At 43.7% G+C, this 23894-nt stretch overlaps 1 protein-coding gene across 12 annotated transcripts in view; it reads left to right on the top strand.

Moving 5' to 3' along the window:
- LHCGR (luteinizing hormone/choriogonadotropin receptor) overlaps positions 1-23894 on the top strand; it is a 62510-nt gene that overhangs the window by 22171 nt on the left and 16445 nt on the right. For 3 of the 12 annotated variants that reach the window (XM_027555212.1, XM_027555217.1, XM_027555223.1), the window contains exons 3-7: positions 808-882; positions 4268-4342; positions 6262-6336; positions 6425-6502; positions 19086-19154. In XM_027555212.1, the coding sequence (XP_027411013.1) occupies positions 808-882; positions 4268-4342; positions 6262-6336; positions 6425-6502; positions 19086-19154 (372 nt within the window). Of the gene's footprint in view, positions 1-807; positions 883-4267; positions 4343-6207; positions 6337-6424; positions 6503-19085; positions 19155-23894 lie in introns of all 12 variants that reach the window. The other 9 variants (XM_027555214.1, XM_027555211.1, XM_027555222.1 and 6 more) reach the window with 7 other exon arrangements.

Below are 23894 nucleotides of genomic sequence, written 5' to 3'. Positions count from 1 at the left end.
ATATGGGGATTTTAGGGTAACATTGACATTACCCACATGCTTGGGGGTGATATATGGCAAAGTTGGTTCCTTTACTTTTGTGTTTCTTTTTTAAAAAAATTAATTCATTCACATATCTACTCATTCATTGATACCCTAAATGCCAGACTATACGAAGCCACTAGGGATTCAGGAGTGACTAGGACATAGTCTCTGTCCTTAGTTTGCTAACAAAGTGAGGAAAATGGTCAAATACAAATAGACAGTCACAACCCAATAAGGACACTTCATGCAGGAGCTGACCACTCTGCAGCTGCCTCAGAAGAGGATTTGGGAGAGGGGTAAAGAGTCAAGAAACCAGGAATCCTAACCCAAATTAAAACCTCACTAGAGTGATGGAGTTGGGAACCCAGACATTTGGATCCTGATCCCGAATCTTCTTATAAGCACTATTTGCCTCTCCTCTCAGAATTTTAATGCCCAAAGCTATAAAACAAGGGAATCCAACTGGATTTCCCCAGAGGACATGTCTACTTCCAACAATCTGTAACTCTGAGTCCACAGATAAATAAGCAAAACGGTCACATTAACAGGAAATACTGAAACTTGCATTTCAACTGCATCTGGGTTGTAGGTGCCCATTCGGGCTCCTAGAGGGAGGTGTGAGCACGTTATGATGTGAGGACAACTTAAGGCATCCCTATTCTTTTTTAAAAGGACACACCCCCCACCCATTGTTGGGTCATGCATACAACTTATTATCATGCAGAAACAATCATTTATTTCATGCTTCTTTTTCCTTTTTTTTTTTTTCTCTCTCTCCCCTAGTGAAATCTCTCAGAGTGATTCCCTGGAAAAGATAGAAGCTAATGCCTTTGACAACCTCCTCAATTTGTCTGAAATGTAAGCATCAGCTAACAGATAGTTTATTGCTGTACACTATTACCCTCGCTGGCTGGAGCCCACTCAGTATTTGTATTCAAGCATCCATAGCTAGGAATCCAAGAGGAAAAGACTGCAGCAATTACTAGGTCTGGGCAGGCACCAATTTCTGTCACTGCAGTGTCCTGCAGGTTGCCATGGTGACAACTGCTTCTCCCTGGGAGCTGTATAAATTCTGAAACATCACAACACAAAGTTGGAAATTAAAATTGACATTGTGGAGTCTTGCCAAGTAGCTCTTACCTTGGAAAGAAGGGTATGGAGTCCTTGAGGTGGTGGAATATTTAGAAAGGAGCTTAGAGTCTTCCCTGGTGGCTCAGAGGATAAAGCATCTGCCTGCAATTCAGGAGACCCGGGTTCAATCCCTGGGTTGGGAAGATCCCCTGGACAAGGAAATGGCAACCCACTCTAATATTCTTGCCTGGAGAATCCCATGGACAAAGGAGCCTGGCGGGCTATAGTCCACGGGGTCGCAAAGAGTCGGACACGACTGAGCAACTTCACTTTCACTTTCACTTAGAGATCATGAATTAGTTCACTGGGGACTATTTGGGCATATTCACTTATTTAGTAAATGGTTCTTAGAAACCTACCATGTAAAAGTGTTTGACACGTGTATGTTGGATTTGTTGTTGTGACATTTTTGAACTGATTCTTAATAATAATCCTTTCCAAATTATCATTTTCTTCCAATTTACAAAAAAGGGGGAATGGGAGAAGACTAGCTTGATTCAATTTTCAGATGTCACACAGCAAGTTAGCGCCAGAGTTAATAAGACTAGAAAGCAGGTCATGTGACTCCTAAACCAGGCTTCTTACTGCTGCCCAGTTTGACCCAAATCTGAACTTCTACAAGCTGCATCAGCAGAGGAGTTTCCAAAGTTAAGGAAGCAGAAAAGATATTAGCAACAAATATTTTGAGCACTCGTTCTCAGCCTTTATTTCCTCTAGGTTGTGTCATTTAATCCTTGCAGCTGCCCTGCAAAGTGGGGTAATTATCCCTTTTGTTCACAGGAAGGAATGGAGGCTCAGAAGGGTCAGTAACTTGACCAAAGTGGCACCTTCGACAATGCCAGGGCTGGAATTCAACCCCAGCCCATGTTTTCAAGGCTTGTGTATTTTCCACTGTACCACAAGGCCCCCCCTATGAATGGTCCAATTAGCAATCATCTAGAGAGGATAATGAATTAATAAGTATGTGGGTACACATGTCCAACTAAGGGTCAAATGATCCTGGAATACAGAGGAGGTAAAATTTACATCTCCCCCAAGAGATGACAGTGTAACCAGGGAAGTAAGACTAATTCACCAAACAGAGGGAAATCCAAAATAACAGGTATTTAAGTGCAAAAGGTATAGTCTGGACTTCGCTGGGAAGTAGAATTTCATGGTGGGAGTGGGGTAGGGGAAGGTCATTTCTGTTACATCATTTCCATTACCAGTCCTACCTGGACCTGGAAATCTGAAAATCTGTAGGTTTTTTTTTTCTTTTTTTTTTTTAATTTTATTTTATTTTTAAACTTTACATAATTGTATTAGTTTTGCCAAATATCAAAATGAATCCGCCACAGGTATACATGTGTTCCCCATCCTGAACCCTCCTCCCTCCTCCCTCCCCATACCATCCCTTTGGGTCGTCCCAGTGCACTAGCCCCAAGCATCCATTTTAACAGACTTCCCAAGCAATGTTGAACCACAGCAGCTTGAGATAAATAAAACTGCTCATGATGTAAAGCAGTTTTATTTAATAGATAAAGATATCTATCTTTATATAGATGTAAAGATAAAGTATCAATTTATAGATAGATAAAGTATCAATTTATTAATACAGAAAGAAAAATAAAGTGCTCTAAGGAAAGGAAGGCCCTGAGACTAGAATGTCAGCTCCCCACAGCTCTCTTTGCCTTGTTTACAGCTGGATCTCCAGCACCTAGAACAGTGCCTGGTACATGGAGGTATTCAATAAATGTTTGTTCAATGAATGGATGGATGAGTGGTCAGATTCCAAAAGAGTCTTAAGAAACAGAAGTTCTTTCCATCCTACCCACCTAATGTCTTATATGGCCCAAGACTGCTTGACTTAGTTGTTGTAAAGTTAATTTCAACAAAAAGTCCCTCACCTCTAAAGAATCAAAGGGATGTAAAGGACAGAAATCGACACCATGATGGGAAACTATAGTAAGGTGGAATACACGCTAGACTTGGATTTGGAAAAGCTGTGTTCACCTCCAAGCTCTGCTACTTCTCAGTTCTGTGATTAGAGACCAGTCATTCAGCGTCCTGATTTCATCCACTGTTGTCAACACTGGAAGGCTCACTGTGAACCAGACGCGCACATTCACCGTTCAAAACCCACTCTATGAGGAAGTCAGGCTTCAGGTGATGCATCCAAGGTCATACGACTAGTAACACCAGCCTGTTAAACCAAGCTGACACCGGAGTCCATCCACCTAACCAATACTCTAGATTTTCTCTACAGAACAAGAGGAATTATCATTTCCTTCCGTGGCTGTTGCCTGGGTTTAAAAAGCCAGAGACATTTACTGACCTTTTATTGAATCCATAGTAGACAGTAAATGTAGCTGCTTTTCAAAGTCACTGGGGAACTAGGAGGAAAGGCATTAATACCACTGCAGTGCTGTGCTTTTCCATTTTGCCAAGCCCTGCCTTGTGCATTATCTCTACCTGCTATGTTACTCCCTACCAACCTGTGAGGCAGAGGAAGTGCTATCATTATTCTAATTTTACAGTAGGGAGCACTAGGTCAGGGACGTTAGAAGGCCTGGCATCATCACACAACCAGTTATCTATAGAATGGATGTAATAACCCCCAAATGCAAGCCCCTAGCATCAGCCCTGGGCTATTCCAAAGGCTGAGTGCCCATCTGAATAACCGGTCAGTGTGACTGCCAGCCACTACGAAGATGACCAGTTTGTCTCCAAGAGCAAACAGCCAATTCATTCATTTCTCTTGAGAGTGAAATTGCCCGTCACCCCCAGTGTGCTGGCTCCATGGTTGGGCAGGATCTAGCTGGCCAGGAGCCCTGGATGTTGGTTATTACTCGGGGGCAGGAAGGAGAGCAGGCAGAATGGAACAGACTCCCAGCTATAATGCTTACACTTATCTCAGCAAGATGTTGAAAGCAGAACTCCTGGCAGTAGCCGGCGGGCTCTCATCGTCCCGTTTCTACCCCGAGGGTCTCGGGAGCACCCCTCAAGCACAAGAAAGTCACTTGATTTTCTTGGTGCCATTTTCAGCCAGCACCCTCTGGTGACCACGGCCTTGTGCAGTCCAAATAAAGCACATCTATTAAACTGCTGCCTGTTTTTCCATTTCTCTTTACAGACTGATCCAGAACACTAAAAACCTGGTGCACATTGAGGCTGGAGCGTTTACAAATCTCCCTCGGTTAAAATACCTGTGAGGAATTTTCCTTTTTAAGCAATAGGGGCAGGGGATGTGGGCATCTGATGAAAACTTAAACAGTTAAAAGGTTGGGAAGAATTTTTAAACCACATACTTAGCATTATTTGCATGTCTGTCTTCAGCTTTCTGATTAAAAGCTAATCAGCACTTCCTATTAACCACTATGCTGGGTGCTTTTGAATACATGTAAGTGGTTCCCGACGTTTTCTTTGTCCCAAACCTCCAAAAAGGATATCACCCCCTTGCAATGATTTTCAAAGTGATGGTGGGCATAGGGCAGGGAGGTCAGGACACTTTAAAAAGGGTAAGTCGGACTCTCTAAGGTGAGGTGGTGATATAGACAGGGCACAGGTGAAAGTGGAGAGGCAGTTCTGATTTGACCCCCATCCATGGTTAAAAATTCCTGACCTCATTTCCCTCATGTGTTCATTCATTCACTCAGCGAATTTTAAAGTATTGCCTTGAGTAGGCCTTGTGCCATAGAAACCAAACCATTATTTTCTATTTCCCATTAAACCTTATTAAGCCCACTAGTTAGCATTACAAGTTGACTACCACTGTAGCCTAGCAGATTCATCACCTTGCCAGCAAAACAAGAATCCCTGTAACGGGATACAAATCTATAAACTAGTCACCCTGGATCTTTTCACATATCAAGTAATCATTTATTCACAGACAAAAAAATGAACATTTAACCCTCTGATATAGATGTCCATTCTCTCTTCCTCCTGATGAATTAAATTTCATAAAATCCCCAGAGGAAGCAAAGTCCACCACCTCTAGCAGCCCTGCCCTGGGCCACGAGCATAGCCCCTTTGGCTGCTCTAACTCTGGATGACAATTCCTAACTCAAGTGTACTGCTTTTCCAGACCTCCAAGGGATCTACAGGATGCATAAGCATCTGCAGTATCAAATACATTGGAAAAACATAAGAAAATCCCCAAACCAAATTTGACCACTGCAGCCCCTTGTTATCTAAGAATCACTGCTTTTATTAAACAGCATCTTCACCCCTAAAATACAATATTCCCCCAACCCAGTACACACTGCAGTCCAAGCCCACACTGCCTTCACCAGTCACAGAGAGGACAAGGATTCCATGTGATCTGTAACAGGTAGGGAGGAGAACCAGAGAGAGCCAAAAGAGAAACCTGGACTCCTTTCTTCATCACCAGAGTGCTGGGCAGTTCAGTTCAGCTGTCCACAATCCATGACTGGTGAATTTAAAACTCGGCTGGGAAGATCCAGACGCTGGACTCCTCTCAAGGAGTCCCATTCTTGTGTAATAAAATATCCTTCAATCTAACCTATCACTGAAGTCTCACTCCTCTTTGAAGGCTAAGTAAAAGGTGGGAGGAAAAGAGGAAGAGCCTTGAGTAGCTCCAAAACCAAAAGAATGTTCCATGATCAGTGAAATACAGGGAAGAACTCCCTGAATTGTAAGGTAGCTAAATAAAGGGAGATTTTTAATAATGAGGATATGATTTCTCACATGGAGATTAATCTTCCTGAAGTGTTTGAGTTAAAACCTGTTCTAAAGTGAGAGATGCTTTCTAGAATCATTAAGAACACAGAATACACTAATTAGCAAAAGGAAATGGAACGCAATACAATAGGAAACTGCAATTGATGCAATAGGAAAAAGACAAGCTGGAAATACAAATGCAAATGAGAAAGACAGAAGAGTTTGGCCCCATCCCTTAGATCTCTAAAAGGAGCAACTTCCCCCATAGTGTTAGGGGCTTTTAATTTTGATCCTCAACAGCCAGAAGTGTTACTGAGAGAGCCAAACTCCACATTTTAGTGAAAAGAGTTATCTGCATAGTGTCTTTCTACTGTTTTTATCTTTATTCCTTAGTAACAATCCCCTATACTCACTCTGCCCACATTCCCATCCTGCCCCAAATCACAGAAGCATCTGTAATACAGGCATCCACAAGCTTCCAGATGTTACGAAGATCTTCTCCTCTGAATTTAATTTCATTCTGTAAGTACCAGGCTGATTGCTATGCATAAGAGTTTCCTATTTGCAGCTGAAATTTAGAAAGTAAATATTTCTCATTTCATTCCTCAAGGGAAATTTGTGATAACTTACACATAACCACCATACCAAGAAATGCTTTTCAAGGGATGAATAACGAATCCATAACGCTGTAAGTAAATGCGCAAATTCAGGCCCTGCCATGCAGCTCCTACTATTCCCACTTCTAGCTTGAGGTGGGCTCTTTCTTATCTTTCATCACGTTCCTAACTCACTGCTGACATTCTTTCTGACCTAAAATGCCAAGGGTGAGAGGAGTCATGTGGGATGGCAGCTAGGTCATCTGTTCCTGTGACAGCCAACCAACCCATTAAGTTCAAAATTAATCAAATGGGCCCTGAGGATTTACAGTGACCGAATTTCCAGCTGATGAAATTGTTCACTACATCGATGGACTGCTTTGAAGCTAAAAACAGACAGCCTGGAGAGCAGTGACTGCCCTGGTAACAAGAGAGCACAAAAATTTCAAGTTTCAACTGAGAAGAGGTTGGAAGGATATTCTTCAAGTAGGTAGAGTAGCTGATCAAAGGACCCTGCTCCTTCTCTCTCTCTCTCTCTCAGTTATTTTTCACCTTCTCCTTGGAACCTGCTTACTTTGTTTCTGAAGGAACACCAACTATGCCCATTCCCTACATCCTTTCATACTTGAAAATAATGTCTTCTCATCTGGCAGTCACTCATCAGGGTACCAGGCACACAAGCCAATCCCTTCCATGCTCTTTCGTAAGGCCTCACTACTAAATATATGGTCCATGGACAAGCATCTATAGTGTCTTCTGAGAGCTGGTAAGAAACGCAGATTCTCAGGCTCATCCCAGACGCACCGACTCAGAATCTGCATTTTAATAGATTCGAAGTGATTCACATCACATTAAAGTTCGAGCTAAGATAACCCAACTTATTCTCTTCACTGTACACCTGCCTGACTTCCTTCCCGTTAGATCCCTGCCCTCTTCACATGAACCACCTTCCTTGGCTCCACCATTCAGAGGCAGAATCCTGGACACCATGTCTCATTTATCTCCAAAGCCCGGTGACCCGTGTTCAATTCTGCTCCCACATCCACATCTTCTCACTCATTCTGCTTCGGTTACATTCCATGGCAGGATCATGATAAGACAATCAATAACCTTAAATGTCCTTAAAGAAAGAGAGAGCATGTGCTGATGATGCAGAGATGAGGAGCTAGTTGTGAAACAAGAGAAGAGACCATCTCAGAGGATTGTCTTTTATACAATGGATTCTAGAAATTGCTATCAATGGTGCACTGCATTTGATTAGTAATTTTACTGTCAGATCAGATCAGATCAGTTGCTCAGTCATGTCTGACTCTTTGTGACCCCATGAATCGCAGCACGCCAGGCCTCCCTGTCCATCACCAACTCCCGGAGTTCACTCAGACTCACGTCCATCGAGTCAGTGATGCCATCCAGCCATCTCATCCTGTCGTCCCCTTCTCCTCTTGCCCCCAATCCCTCCCAGCATCAGAGTCTTTTCCAATGAGTCACCTCTTCACATGAGGTGGCCAAAGTACTGGAGTTCCAGCTTTAGCATCATTCCTTCCAAAGAAATCCCAGGGCCGATCTCCTTTAGAATGGACTGGTTGGATCTCCTTGCAGTCCAAGGGACTCTCAAGAGTCTTCTCCAACACCACAGTTCAAAAGCATCAATTCTTCAGTGCTCAGCCTTTTTCACAGTCCAACTCTCACATCCATACATGACCACAGGAAAAACCATAGCCTTGACTAGATGGACCTTTGTTGGCAAAGTAATGTCTCTGCTTTTGTTTTGTTTTTTTTTAATTTTATTTTATTTTTAAACTTTACAATATTGTATTGGTTTTTCCAAATATCGAAATGAATCCGCCACAGGTATACATGTGTTCCCCATCCTGAACCCTCCTCCCTCCTCCCTCCCCATACCATCCCTCTGGGTCGTCCCAGTGCACCAGCCCCAAGCATCCAGTATTGTGCATCGAACCTGGACTGGCGACTCATTTCATATATGATATTATACATGTTTCAATGCCATTCTCCCAAATCTTCCCACCCTGTCCCTCTCCTGTCTCTGCTTTTGAATATGCTATCTAGGTTGGTCATAATTTTCCTTCCAAGGAGTAAGCATCTTTAATTTCATGGCTGCAGTCATCATCTGCAGTGATTTTGGAGCCCAAAAAACTAAAGTCTGACACTGTTTCCACTGTTTCCCCATCTATTTGCCATGAAGTGATTGGACTGGATGCCATGATCGTTTTCTGAATGTTGAGCTTTAAGCCAACTTTTTCACTCTCCACTTTCACTTTCATCAAGAGGCTTCTTAGTTCCTCTTCACTTTCTACCATAAGGGTGGTGTCATCTGCATATCTGAGGTTATTGATATTTCTCCCGGCAATCTTAATTCCAGCTTGTGTTTCTTCCAGTCCAATGTTTCTCATGATGTACTCTGCATATAAGTTAAATAAACAGGGTGACAATATACAGTCTTGACACACTCCTTTTCCTATTTGGAACCAGTCTGTTGTTCCATGTCCAGTTCTAACTGTTGCTTCCTGACCTGCATATAGGTTTCTCAAGAGGCAGATCAGGTGGTCTGGTATTCCCATCTCTTTCAGAATTTTCCACAGTTTATTGTGATCCACACAGTCAAAGGCTTTGGCATAGTCAATAAAGCAGAAATAGGTGTTTTTCTGGAACTCTCTTGCTTTTTCCATGATCCAGTGGATGTTGGCAATTTGATCTCTGGTTCCTCTGCCTTTTCTAAAACCAGCTTGAACATCAGGAAGTTCACGGTTCACATATTGCTGAAACCTGGGTTGGAGAATTTTGAGCATTACTTTACTAGTATGTGAGATGAGTGCAATTGTGCAGTAGTTTGAGCATTCTTTGGCATTGCCTTTCTTTGGGATTGGAATGAAAACTGACCTTTTCCAATCCTGTGGCCACTGCTGAGTTTTCCACATTTGCTGGCATATTGAGTGCAGCACTTTCACAGCATCATCTTTCAGGATTTGGAATAGCTCAACTAGAATTCCATCACCTCCACTAGCTTTGTTTGTAGTGATGCTTCCTAAGGCCCACTTGACTTCACATTCCAGGATGTCTGGCTCTAGGTGAGTGATCACACCATCGTGATTATCTGGGTCATGAAGATCTTTTTTGTACAGTTCTTCTGTGTATTCTTGCCATCTCTTTTTAATATCTTCTGCTTCTGTTAGGTCCATACCATTTCTGTCTTTTCTTGAGCCCATCTTTGCATGAAATGTTCCTTTGGTATCTCTGATTTTCTTGAAGAGATCTCTAGTCATTCCCATTCTGTTGTTTTCCTCTATTTCTTTGCATTGATCGCTGAGGAAGGATTTCTTATCCCTCCTTGCTATTCTTTGGAACTCTGCGTTCAGATGCTTATATCTTTCCTTTTCTCCTTTGCTTTTCACTTCTCTTCTTTCACAGCTATTTGTAAGGCCTCCCCAGACAGCCATTTTGCTTTTACTGTGCGTAAGTATAATTCTACACATACAGTTATCATGTTACAAAACTGTGGCCAATACAGCCTGGACTCAAGAGTGTTGCAATCAAAAGAATACAGAGCAGCAACCAGAAATAATTTCAAAATAACTCAAATTCTTACTTTGCATCTCTTACACATCAGAAAGGAGTCTAGATCCTAGAAAAACTTCTCTAGAGTCTTTCTACTCCTCCACTTCCCTCAGGTACTGTAGCTCTTCTAGCTGTTCATAAAGCCTTTCTGACTCACCATCACCTATGGATCAGGAACTACTCATTCATCATGTCCCCTGTCAGGAACAGGGCATTTACAGAGCACTGCATGCCTTAGGATTTGGGGTCTTTCCATGTCTTTACCGAAGACACAAAAGACATATAAGACCCATGTCTTTGGGAAGCTCACAATCTCAATGGGAGAAAACATGAAAGAATAATACAAGCCAGTAGACATTCACTGTGAGTGTGTGGTACACAGAAATGAGAAGTCTTGGAGAGGTTCTCTTAGGCTGAGAAGTCAGGCTGCAGACCTGAGTGAGACCTTGCAGAATCAGTGGCACCTGTATGAGTAAATATGATAAAAGTGGCTAATATTTATATAGCACTTATTAAGTGCCTGCTGCTGCTGCTGCTAAGTCACTTCAGTCGTGTCCAACTCTGTGCGACCCCACAGACAGCAGCCCACGAGGCTTCCCTGTCCCTGGGATTCTCCAGGCAAGAACACTGGAGTGGGTTGCCATTTCCTTATCCAATACCTGGAAGTGAAAAGTGAAAGTGAAGTCGCTCAGTCATGTCTGACTCTATGCGACCCCATGGACTGCAGCCTACCAGGCTCCTCCGTCCACGGGATTTTCCAGGCAAGAGTACTGGAGTGGGGTGCCATTGCCTTCTCCTATTAAATGCCTACACTGTTTAAAAGTACTTTTTAAAAAACTCATTTAAATCTTGCAACCCTACAAGGTAGGGACTGTCCACCCCATGTTTAGATGAGGCAACCAAGACACTGAGAAGTTAAGTAATTCACCCCAGGTCAAGCTTTAGTCTCAGACAGTCTTGGCTCCAGAGTCATGGTCTTAACCATTAATGTGGTACCATATACAGAGAAAAAGGGGGTGAACATTCCAAGTGAACATGAGCAAAAGCATGGCAGTGGGAAGGAGGAAAAGAGGATGAGGCATATCTATTGGCAGTTGGAAAAGACATTTAGATGAATGGGGGGGTGGAGGAAACACTGGATTGCAGAGCATTTTCAATGCAGGGTTAAGGGGCTAACAGCTTAGAAATAACCCTGAAAAAAAAAGTATTAAGAAGAAACCACTCAGTAGAAGAGCTTTTATTCAAAGATCACAAATAGCCAAGACTTCCTTTGATTCTGACCTAAATCTGAAAGTAATCAGGAAAACAGTAGCAAGTACTCCTCCCAGATATAAGCACAGCCATGGGAGAGGAGTGCAACGAGAATGGGAGGAAGAACAGAAGATGGGGAAGAAGACCAATAAGAAAATGAATGTTGAGATAAGCCATGGGGCTCTATGAGTTCACACGATGGGGCCGCCTCACAAAACCCAAGGGGAAACCAACGATTTCTTCTCACACGTCACATTTCAGCATCTTGTACAGTGTACAGGAGCTGCACAGTGTTTTTATTAGGGGCCATTAACTTATTTTAGTTATGATTTTAAGAAGAATAGTGCCTACCAGCAGGGCCTAATTGCCCCACTTCTGAAGTTAACGAGGACTGCAGCTCCATCTCGCCCAGGGAGCCCATGAGGGATTGTGCCTCCATCTCCCTCCTCACTCTTGGCCCTTCATCTGGAAGGGAGTGATTAGTCATTTGCTTGGCACTTATTCTCAGCTGAATGGGCCTTTCTGTACATGAAGAATCATGTGGAGCACCCCGCTGGAAAAGGGTATTACATTCAAAGAGGAAAACCTTATTTCCTCAGCTATAAAGTTCAACTCTCTAATTAGAAAATAATGAAGGCAAGCCTTCTCTTCTCATTATTAGTTGTAGTTGAGATTTCGCTTTTTATGGAAGGGTTCCTGCCCTCCCCCCACCCAGATCTTTACCAACTGTGAGCTCTTTTAATGAAAACAAAACACTTCACTTGATGCTGGAGAAGCTCAGTGGGGCTAATGCTAAAACTATGCATTATGCTCTTATGTCCCTTTAAAGCCATTTGCTTTTCATTAAATCTCCTCAAGAGGCTACCTTGAAATGCCCCCCACCCTGAATGAGCAGGATTTGGCTGTACCACCTTTACAATATTCTAAATGACTTGTCATACCAGGCTCAAAAAAGGAGTCAACCTTGATTCACATCTGAACTCCTCACAGAGAAGGAAAGGTCATGGCAATCAATTCTCTAAGACCCTTCAGAGAAGGGTGGCCCGGCAAAGGAGGACAAGATCCCTGGCTGCACCCGCGATGAGCCGCAGTGAGGAGATTGTTGGGCCCTCAAGTAGAAAAGCCTGGGCATTAGCCCTGGCTCTAAGTCCACCTGGTTTAAGCCAAGTCACAGACCCGCGACAAACTTTCCAATGGGACTACTCATACCTCCTCGTGCAAACTCAATTCAGTCACATTGTGACAACCACACTGTATCACCACTTAAAAGCTCATATTTAGCAAGCCGATTATTTCACACCATCATGAAAACGTGTCTCATCATCTCTTTTTAAATACTTTTTTTTTTATTTTGAAAAATTTAACTGACAAATAGAATCACTTTTCATTTGTCTTTCCACTGACGAAAGGAAAGAGCAGCACCATGAACACCCCTGCACACCTTACCTAGCTTCACCTACTATAATCGTCTTGCCACATCCACGCCGTCCTGTATATGTAAATATATACAACACATTTCCCTTTTGCCAAACCATCCAAAAGAAGTTTATAGACATGATACTTCCAAATACTTCAGCATGTATTTCCCTAAACAGAAACATTCTCTGGAACTACAACACCATTACACCTAAGAAAATCAACATGGATTTAATGACATCATCCAACTTACAGTCTGTGTTCAAATGAAAACGTCTTTGACAGATTTTTTTTAAAACTCAGAATTCAAACATTATCCATAGCATTTTTGCTGTTATGTCCCTTAGTCCTCCCAACCTCACCCCCTGAGAACTGCCCTCCTGACTTCCTCTGCTCTGCAAAACACAAATTCCTTTGAGGGCTTAGGCCAGTTGTCTGGACTCCTCCAACTATACTGTCCTGATTAGATGTTAAATGTCTCTCTCTGCATCAGACCAGGAGGTGCATCATGTCACGCGATGCCACTCCTTGGCCATTTGGCTATGGAGGTACTGCCAGACCTCTTCATTGTAAGGGCATGTTTCTCCCTTTGTCATAATTCAGCAAACCATCATGGGATACTTTGAGTTCATGTGACCATCCATTGGCCAACAACCTTTCACCTAATGGTTTCAGCATTCATTCATTATTCAGTTATTATAGAGAGCTATAAAATGGTAATTTTAAATGTATCACTCCTCTACATTTATCAGCCAGCACTCTTCTGTATAAAAAAGGGGTTTTTTTTCCCTTCATTCTCCTCTCTTTCTCTCTTTTTAAGTATCACTACAAAACATGGATTTTTCAAAAATGTTATTCAATGTATTGTTCTCCATTGCTATCATTATTATTTTGAATGCATGTCACCTTTTTATTGTTGCATATGGTAAGCTGGCACAAACTTGGCCGTAGTGGAGGGAAACATAAAAACTCAGTACTGCTGAAAAGCAAGAGGTGTGCTCATATCAGAGGGAGGAATTCCTTGCTACAGAGAATGTGAGTCCCACAAATATGGGAGAGTTCTGATGAACATCCAAAACTAGGGTCATGGCAGCATCCAGCAGTGACCAGAGACAGTTATCCACATGACCACTGCCAGGGCCCCCACTGAAGCAGTGTCTTCATGCATGAAGAAGTATTCAGATATAAAAGGATTTCAGCAAAGTATTATAAGAAGAAAGTGGTGATTTTAGGATCCCTCTTCTTTAGGATGGTGTTTGCATGGTCATCTGATAAAAATTTGCTTACAGATATACCACCACAGGGCAGATTTTCTAGAAGAGTGTGTTAGTGATTCCACAAGGTCTGAGTCCACCATGCAGCTTCTCTGACTTCTCTAACCCCAGAGAACTTCTCCAAGACTTCTCATTTCTGCACACCACACATGCTCACAGGGAATGTCTCCTGGTTTGTATTATTCTTTCATTACTTCATGTTTTCACTCACTGAGATTACGATCCTCTCAAGAACATGGATGGAGGAGGAAATAGCAACCCACTCCAGTATCCTTGCCTGGGAAATTCCATGGACAGAGGAGCCTGGCAGGCTACAGTCTATGGGATTGCAAACAGTCAGACACGACTCAGTGACTAAGCATGCAAGGACATGGATCTTATGTATCTTGTGTCCTCAATAAAGACATGGGAGGACCCCAGATCCTAAGGTATGTGATACTTCCCCATTCAGTGGGGGCACTCTTTGAGACCCTGAGGATCTATAAACCTAAGCTAAGCTTTCTTCTTTGAAATCATTCAAAAACAAGTTGGCTTCATGATCTGAGTGGGAACTATGGCAGAATGTCTGAGACTGCTACTATAACCCCAGAAATACTTTTAAAGCCCCAGGAATAGTTGGGGTTTGCTATAAGGCAGCATTCAGAATTAGAGTGTCATCTGTGATGAAGTTCTAAAGCCCGAATCTCATTTTGAATAAAAAGGTGCCACTCTTTCTGAGTCACAATTTCTGACATTTGAATAGAGAACCTAGACAATGCTTTAAAGTAAGGTGCAGTTATTGTAATAGATGAGAGAGAAAAATTCATTTCTATGCCTGTGACAGCATCCTCAAGGCAAAGGAAGCCCTCCTCATTTAATTCTGACACCATGATGCTTTGGAGAAAACGATCTGAAGTGACTCTCCAGATGTTTTAAAGGGCATTTAAAGCATTCTGCAGGCTGACAGCATGAGGTTTTCCACTCACATCTGTAATTTCTCCACTCATTTAATCAAAACAAGGCAGCACATTCTATTGTCTGCAAATGTTAAGAACAGAGCCGAAGAACAGCAGCTGAAAAGGAAATAGTGAGCCAGATTCTTTGGAAAGTTGGAAGAAGCAGAACCCAGAGTATAAAAAAAAAATTTTTTTTTAAGACAGGAAAAATTTTCAAGTACAAAAATGCAATGATGCCAACATAGACCAGAGGTGGCTGAGGGCCCCCAGGGAATGAGTACATTTGGAGCAGCCCAGGCCATTGAGCTGACCTGCTCCATCCAGGAGAAGAAAGGCCCCCACCTCAGCAGAGGAGAATGACAGTTCAATTTAACAGGTCACTGCATTTCAGGACAGGCTGTTCAGAGCATGGAAAGGGACATCTTTCCCTCTGTTCTGCCAGAGATCTGGAAGCCACTGTTAAATATGATAATAATAATTATCATAGGAGCAACACACTAAGCATTTACTTTGTTCCAGAACCTAGTTCTAAGCACTTAATGTATGTATATTGTTTTAATCTATACAACAGTGTTTTGAGCTCAAGACTATTATTATCATCCCTATTTTCAGATCAGGAAGTTGAGACCCGGAGAGGTTAAGTAACTTGCCTAAAGCAACTCAGTTCATAAGCAGTAGAGCTAGGATTCAAGGCCAGGTAAGGCTTGGGTTTGGGGCTTGCAGACTTACCTGCAAGGCTGTGCTTAGAGCAATGGCACTGTAGGCCCCACAAAAAAGTCAACTGGAAGATCCTAAGATGTATCAAAAGTGGTGAGGACTGGGCATTCAGACAAGTGCTGGCAGCTTTGCTTTGCAAGAAGCACAGTAGGGACTACCTTTCCTACAATGGAGCTCCACCACTAAGAAGGCAGGACCAGACTCTGGACTCAGTGCTGTCCAACAGACCATCTGATTTGCACCATGAAAACAATGAGAGCTGCAGCATCCTATTACATACAGCCTAGGGCAAGGGGTTGCAAAGTGGCATGCCCAAAGCTCACTGGGAGAGCTTGCTATGAAAGTGCCTTTGCAGACTTCTCTGGTGGCACTGTGGTTAAGAATTCGCCTGCCAATGCTGGAGACATGGGTTCAGTCCCTGACCTGGGAAGATCCCCCATGCCGCGAAGCAACTAATTCTGTGCACCACAGTTATTGAGCCCATGCTCTAGAGCCCAGGAGCCACAACTACTGAAGCCCGCATGCCTATGCTCCACAGCAGAGCAAGAGAAGCCACTGCGATGAGAAGCCCGTGCACCACAACTAGAGTAGCTCCCGCTTGCTGCACCTGGAGGAAGCCTGTGCACAGCAGTGAAGACCCAGTGCAGCCAAAAGATAATTACTTGTTAAAAAGGAAAGTAACTCATGACAAAATAATACGCACTTCCAAAAAATGTGCATGTTACTGGCTACCACAGCCAGGTTCTGACTCTAGGTCTGCAGGGCACCTCGTCAGTAGGTCTGAGTCTGAATTTCTGGCCAGCAACTCCAGATGATGCTGAGTCAATGGATGGAGGAGGCAGATTCGACAAACAGTAGACTAGACTCTAAAAGATCCAATTTCAAAAGTTCAGAGAAGAGACAGGTATGATTTCTTCATCTAAAAGAGATTATTATAAAGGCATTCAGCCCCTAAGATGACAAGCGGGTGACAAAGCGTAAAAGAAAAAGAGAATTCTAGTGGGATTGTGTGGAGGAGGTAAGAAGGTTGTGTGTAATTGCACAAGACAACAGACATAATCCAAATACCAATCCCCTCAGATTCTACAATATAAATGGTGAAGGAAACCATTGAAAATGGCATCCGATCATCCATTACCAAACACAGTTAAGAGTTCATGTGTGAAACTGGAAACAGGAGAACTGTGAGAGCAGAGGGAGCCAGTCAAGGCTCTTTCTCCCGTGGAAGGGCAAGGCTACTGCTGCCGCCAGCCTGTTGACTGAGCTCCTGCTAGATAATAGCATTATGAGAGATCTGGGCGGTTTACAAAATGAATTAAATACGATCCCCTGCAATTTCTGAACTCATTATTTTGTAATCTCTATATTTTCTGAATTTCAGTCTCTAAATACCATGCTTCAACACTGAGTCCCACCTATATTTACTTATATGCTGGTTTGTCTCAGCTGTGTTGATGGAAAGGAAGGGACCCTCCCCACCCCCCCACACACACTATATACATACATATTACACACAGACAGATACAATGAAGTGAAATCCTGTGCTAGTTTTATTTAACAAAGGCTAGAGAAACCTTGCCAGAGAAGGCGATGGCACCCCACTCCAGTACTCTTGCCTGGAAAATCCCATGGACGGAGGAGCCTGGTGGGCTGCAGCCCATGGGGTGGCGAAGAGTCAGACACGACTGGGTGACTTCACTTTCACTTTTCACTTTCCTGCATTGGAGAAGGAAATGGCAACCCACTCCAGTGTTCTTGCCTGGAGAATCCCAGGGACGGGGGAGCCTGGTGGGCTGCCGTCTATGGAGTCACACAGAGTCGGACACGACTGAAGCGACTTAGCAGCAGCAGCAGCAGCAGAGAAACCTTGCAGACAGCAGCCACCTGAGGAGTAGGGGGAGACTGTCACGTCACCCCTTCCAGGCTGTCCCTGACACAGCCCATGCAGCTGCCAGCAACACTGAAAAGCAAAGTGAGCATCTTGCCAGATGCAGAAGCTTAATTTTATGTCACACCACAGCCCTTTCTTACTTGAGTCTTAAGCCATTGTTTATGGAGAACATACACAAACATTTCCATTTGAGACTGTGGCTTTCCAACTTGGTTGGCTATGGTTTACACTGAGAAATTCATCTTATATATTACCATTTGTCCATTCAATTCATGTAACATATATTCACTGTAATCCTCCCAGGTCCTAGGCACTGTTCTACATACAGGTAATCCTGTAGTGAACAGAATAATTTGAATTTTTGTTCTCATAAAGGTTACATTCTGCTGGGAGAGGTAGACAACAATATAATCATGGGTCAGATGCTGATAAAGTAAATCAGAGAAGGGAGAGGGAGAATGCTGGAATGCTGCGGAAGGGAAGGGTGGTAAATAGGGCAGTCAGGAGAGGCCACACCAAGAACATAACATTAAACATAGTTCTATAGGAGGAGGAAGAGGGGCCATGTGGATATTTCAGGGAAGAAAAGGCACATCAACCAGCAAAAGTGATGTGCTAGAAGTAGCCCCAGTCAAAGTGTGTTCTGGTCTCATTTCCACCAACTGTGGACTTTAGACAGGCCACTTTCTTCTCTGAGCCCCGTTCCTTCTTTGTGAAGCGAAAGGATGCACCTTGCTCCTCTCCAAGTTCTTTTCTGGCTCTAACATTTCCCAGTGTCTGTGTTCTAAGGCGTCTTTGAACTCAGACTAGAACTGAGTCTTAGTCTTAGTCTGGGCAGACTAATATATATGTACGTATACATATACTTTTACGTACATAACACAAACAGCGGTGGCACAAAATGTCATAAACAGCACTGCCCTGATTACATGCAACATACTCTAATATTTTCCGGTTTGTTCTATTTCATTTTGTTAAATGCTGATTGCACCCAACTAAATTGATGTCACTATCCAAGGGGTCTTAAATAACTATTCACAGACCCTGAAATCTTGGTTGTGGAACAAAATATGGCATCACTAACACCAAAGACTCATCTAAGAAAAAGAAACAGTAACTCGGTACTGGAGCCTTCTTCTGCCCTCAGCTTTCAGTGATCTGGAAAGCCCATACACCCACACTGGCCCGGACAGCCAGAGAGAAGACTTAAGTGTTAGATGGCTCAAGCCTCCAGTTCCAGTTCTGCCACTGTTTTCTCTGACCTTAAGCAAGCTGCACGGCAACACGAAGGCTTAGGTTTCTGATCCGAATGGTGGGAATGACGATGAGGATTAACGCATAAGACATATGCAGAACATTGTGCATATATTTTATTAAGTGTTTATTACCAACCATTTAACAGATTAGTAGTGGTGCTGGTGGTGGAGATGGAAGTAAACTGGAGCAAGGAAACAGTCTCATCTCAGTGGGCCCTGAGGATCTAAAATGCTAGAAAAACTGAGCTACGTATTGTAAATGCCAGTAATTATCTTAGTAATAAATGTCACAGAAAGAAGACTGTGTGATTCCAAACTGTGTTTCTTTCGTTTCTAAAATCTCTCTCCTCCCTCTTCAGAAAACTATATGGAAATGGATTTGAAGAAATACAAAGTCATGCATTCAATGGGACAACGCTGATTTCCCTGTAAGTATGTGCTTGTTTCCCCAGCTCATGAATAAAAATGAAATATTACTCTGGCTACCAGATCACATTCAATCTTCAGCAACTAACTCAGGACAAAAATAAACTTTCAAGTGCCTGGTCCTCAGTGTAGCACGAGTGTTACTAGGCAACTGGCTGACTGGAAACCCCAGAGCACCCTGATATCAAAAACAGATGCAGCCTGGATACATTGAAGTTGACAGTTTGCTGAAATATTCAACACCCTCCTTTAAGCTCCTCCATCTCACAGCCCCCCTCTCTAGTCCCCTCACTTGGGTTGATGGTGTGTTAGAGGCAGCACGATTTCAGTGAAGAAATTCTTCCTCCTGGCCCCACTGCAAAGATGTTGGATAAGGCCATTTACCAGCCTAATCAGCCTCAACAGGCCCACACAGAATCCCATCTCCCTGCTGCGGGGGCTGGGGGCAGGGGTGGGTACGGAGCTCATTTTTCACAAGGTGAGGGAGCCCTGCATTTTCACCACACCCTACCCTGGTCCCCATTGTGAACAGCCTTCAACTCTAGAGAAGCATCCCTGTTGCTTCCTTCATTGTCCTCAGCCTCTCTTTCTTTCTGTGGCCCCTTTACTAAAAAAAGTGGCTCATTCACAAAGCTGGTGGTGCAGGGGGTGGGCAGGGAGGGGTGCACTGCTTGAACCTTAACAGGTACCAAGTAAGATGACCATCACCCTACAGTTGTCGAGAGTAAAACCTTACAACATGTGAAAGGCGCAACTAAAGCCAAAGTTGAGGAAAGCAAACAGATGGAAAGGCTTTTATCATTAATAAGTCAGATGTATAAACTTGGGTTCCCCTGGTGGCTGAGACGGTAAAGAATCTGCCTGCAATGTGGGACACCCAGGTTCAATCCCTGGGTCGGGAAAGTCCCTGGAGGATGGAATGGCATCCACTCCAGTATTCTTGCCTGGAGAATCCCATGGACAGAGAAGCCTGGCAGGCTACAGTCCATGGGGTTGCAAAGAGTCAGACACAACTGAGTGACTAACACTTTCACTTATCATGTGTAAACCATGGTCTTCACCAGTGCTTCTCCAACTTTAACAAACATAAGAATAACACGTAGATTGTTAACACAGAGATCCCAGACCCCACCCCAAGACATTTTAATTTAGTAGGTCTAGGGTGGGGCCTGAAAATCTGAAATTTTAACGAGCTCCCTGGAGATGCTAATGCTGCCAGTCTGGAGTTGAGTAGCACAAGTCTAAATATAGTACACTACATACTTTAATGATAAATATTAATTAAAGACCCTATTATACTGATACCATGTTATGTAGCTTGGTGGCTAAGAAAACAGATCTAACAGTCACTAACTGGGACTGAAATTCCAATTCCATCATTTATCACCTTAATCTTGAGCAAGTCACTTAACCAGTCTAAACCATAGTGTTTCATCCATAAAATGGAGCTGCTAATGGGTTTGTGTGGAGGATAGCCCACCAAAATGAAAAGCTCTGTGTTGTATCCTCAGTACTTAGCACAGTGTGTAGCATAGAGTAGGTGCTCACTTATTATCTGTATTACATAATTAATTATGAATGAATGGTACTAAATATGATTATGTTTTCGTGCACTTAACACAGGTCTGGCACATTCTAAGTGCTCAAGAAATGGCAGCTTTTTAAAAAGCTGTCCTTCCTATCATGGAGTAGATTTTCCCTCATTTTCTGGTGGACTTGAATTCAATGCAGGTTTCACTCTGGCCAGTTGAATCTGTTTCTGCTGAATTAAAATCAGAGGCCTATCCTCTCCGGGCACAGCACTCCCAGAGGCCTCATACTGGTATTGACGAGTGTTTGCCAGGCTTCAGCTGTGTTTGAAGGAACCTGCTATATTTTGAGATGAAACGAAGATGACTAAGCCCTGGTGTTTGCCCTGCAGGAGTTTACAGCCTAGGAAGAAACACTCCTAAATGGTATGTAAACTGTACACTAAGTAGTTACTAAAACAGAAGGCAAAGTATGGTGCCTGGCTGGAGAGAGGTAAAGTCCTCTGGGATTTCAGGGGCAGAAGAGAAGGGAATTAGAGAAAGCCTCATGAGAGACGCAGACCTTGAGCTGGGCTTAACTTGGACAAGCAGAGATAGAAGGAAAATGTGCTATGTTCAGAGGACAAGAAAAGCCCAGAGGAAGGTGCTTAGGATGTGCTCATAGCCCAGAAAATAGTAGCATTTAAAAAGTCCTAGATGTGGATCAAGGACAAAGCAGGAAGGACCTTCGATGCTGGGGTAAATAACTTGGACTCTGCTGTAGAAAACAAGCCTTTGAAAGTCCTGGGGTAGAAAGTATGAGAGGGCTGCTCAGGGAAGGTTGGTGGATGGGTTAGCAGAAAGGGCAGAGGGTTAGAAGAGCAGAGGGAAGGGGCAGACCAGGGCAGACACAGAGTCAGAAGTCCCTGAGGAGAGGGGGTACGTGAAGTCCTGTGTGGCCCTGGTCAGCTGCACAAGGAGGAAAAATAGGAGGACTGAGGGTACAATTAAGGGAACGCAATAGATGAGGAAAAGAAGCCAGAGCAAAGTCAGAGGTGAGGAGGCAGCCAGCAGGGCGCAGCTTTGGGCGGTGAGGGAAAGCAGGGCATAAGGAGGGAGGTCCTGGTCAACCCCTTTAGAGGCACTGAAACCGGTGTGGACTTAAAAAGGTCCCAAAGTCGCATTAGTATGAATGCCCCATACCTCATAGTTTCAAGAAAGAGGAAACCAAGATCACAAATCAGTTTGCCAAGAACACAAACCTATTTCATTCATTTATTCATTCAACACGTCACATCTATTGAGCATCACCAATATATGAGGCATGGTGTTAAGGGCTGGGTCTGCAGCGGTACAGTGGGAACAGTCCCTGCCCTCATGAAGTTTCTAGCAGAAGAGATGGACCAAAAGGCAAAAAATAAATGAACTCATTGTAGGCAGTGATAAATACCGTGAAGGAAAATAACTCATTACTGAGATCTGAGAGACCACAGCCAGGAGACTGACTCTAGGTGAGGTGCTCAGGGACAGCCCTCACCAAGGATATAACATTTAGGCTGAGTCTTAAGGATGACAAAGGGTCAGCCCTGGCAATCATGAGAGGAAGCACGTTACAGAAAGAGGGACCAGCATGTGCAAAGGGCCTGAGTTGAGCAAGAAAAGAAGTTGATAAGCTCCAAGAATTGGGAGGAGGCTGGTGTGACTGCAGGGCCGTCAGCAAGAGGGACACTGGATGAGATCATCATGGAGACATGTCAGGAGCAAGGCGTCAGGACTGAGGGGCCATGGGAAGGGGTCTGAATTCTCTTCTGAGGGGAAGGAGACCCACTGAAGGGTTTGAGCAGGGCAGAGGGAATAGTTTTCAAAAGAACTGGGCAAAATGTTCCAACTATAAATCCAGCCCCATTTCTGACCCCTTCCTCGTGTAGAGGCCTGTCCAGAGCTGTCCAGAACAATGACACCAGAGCACTGCAAAGTCCTCAAATATGCTAGTTACTAAGGCAGATATGGTGGAGGGGAGCAACCTCAGACGGTTACCCTCAGATACCTCCAGGGGTCCCAGAGTCCCTCCCTACCATTCCCTGGGCACCCACATTAAGGAAGCCTTGGCTGGAATCTGGGGGTTCTCCCACTGTACCTCACAAGGTCATCCTGTCTGCCTGTGTCTCTCATGCCTAGATGGCCATGCCACTTGGGAGAGTTCCCAAAGGAACCTGCAGGAAACGTGGTAGATAAATTTGATTTCTTTTTGGCCGAGTTACATAACGCAGAGTTATCATTATACAGAAAGATCCGAGTTTTAATAAAACATGCGAAAAGCTGTCATAAAATTTGAACAGTTAATTTGACCTGGCTGACACGAGGATTATTTGCTCACAGAGCCTGGTTTCCATGATTTATGACCACAACTGAACATAATTAAAACAAACCAAATCAGGAAGAAGAGCCAGGGAGGTTTGGGAAGGAAATTTTCTTTTGATTTAGATTTTAAATACCAATTGACTCTGACAACCTCATTGCTTTGAAAGTGGAAATATACCCAGGGGATGGGACGATGTGAGACGGACGGGTGCATTGTGATGAAAGGGCTGAGGCTTCCCAAGGAAAATGCTTAGTAGAAGCATATGGAAAACAGCCACCAATGGGTGAAATGCAGGGGCTTTTGCAGTTCTTAAATGGCAAGGGTGATGTGGAGTCTTGCAGAAAGATGATAAAGAAGATGTAAAGCTATGAGATGAGCTGCCTAATTACACAGGATCTTGCAAGGGAGGGGCAGCGGGTGTTGGTATATTTCTTTCACCACTGTAACAGTGCTACTAGAAGAATCATGTCCCGTGTTCAAAATCATCATGCCAAAAACGAATGGACACTGTGCCCATTGTCCAGGATTTTCCAGAAAGTTCTTTGAAATACCACTCTTCTCTTGTAGGAAGAAAGTGATCAAAAGTTTGATCTGGCAAGTCTGAGCCCAGGGACTCCTTTCCCAGCTCCCTTGTCCATCCAGAAGGGCCTGTACTTGGAGACACCACCATCAGGGCCCAGATGGGAGCTGCTCAGTGGGGCCAGGCCAAGCTGGTCCTGAGAAATTTACTCTAAGCTGTGGAATTCTGCAGGCAAGAATACTGGAGTGGGTAGCTGTTCTCCAGGGGATCTTCCTTGACCCAGGGATCGAACTCCAGTCTCCTGCATTACAGGCAGATTCTTTACCATCTGAGCTACCAGGGGAGCCCTAAA

The sequence above is a fragment of the Bos indicus x Bos taurus genome, chromosome 11, assembly GCF_003369695.1.
Source record: "Bos indicus x Bos taurus breed Angus x Brahman F1 hybrid chromosome 11, Bos_hybrid_MaternalHap_v2.0, whole genome shotgun sequence".
NCBI classification, from domain to species: Eukaryota; Metazoa; Chordata; class Mammalia; order Artiodactyla; family Bovidae; genus Bos; species Bos indicus x Bos taurus.
This window is presented reverse-complemented; position numbering and strand designations above follow the sequence as displayed.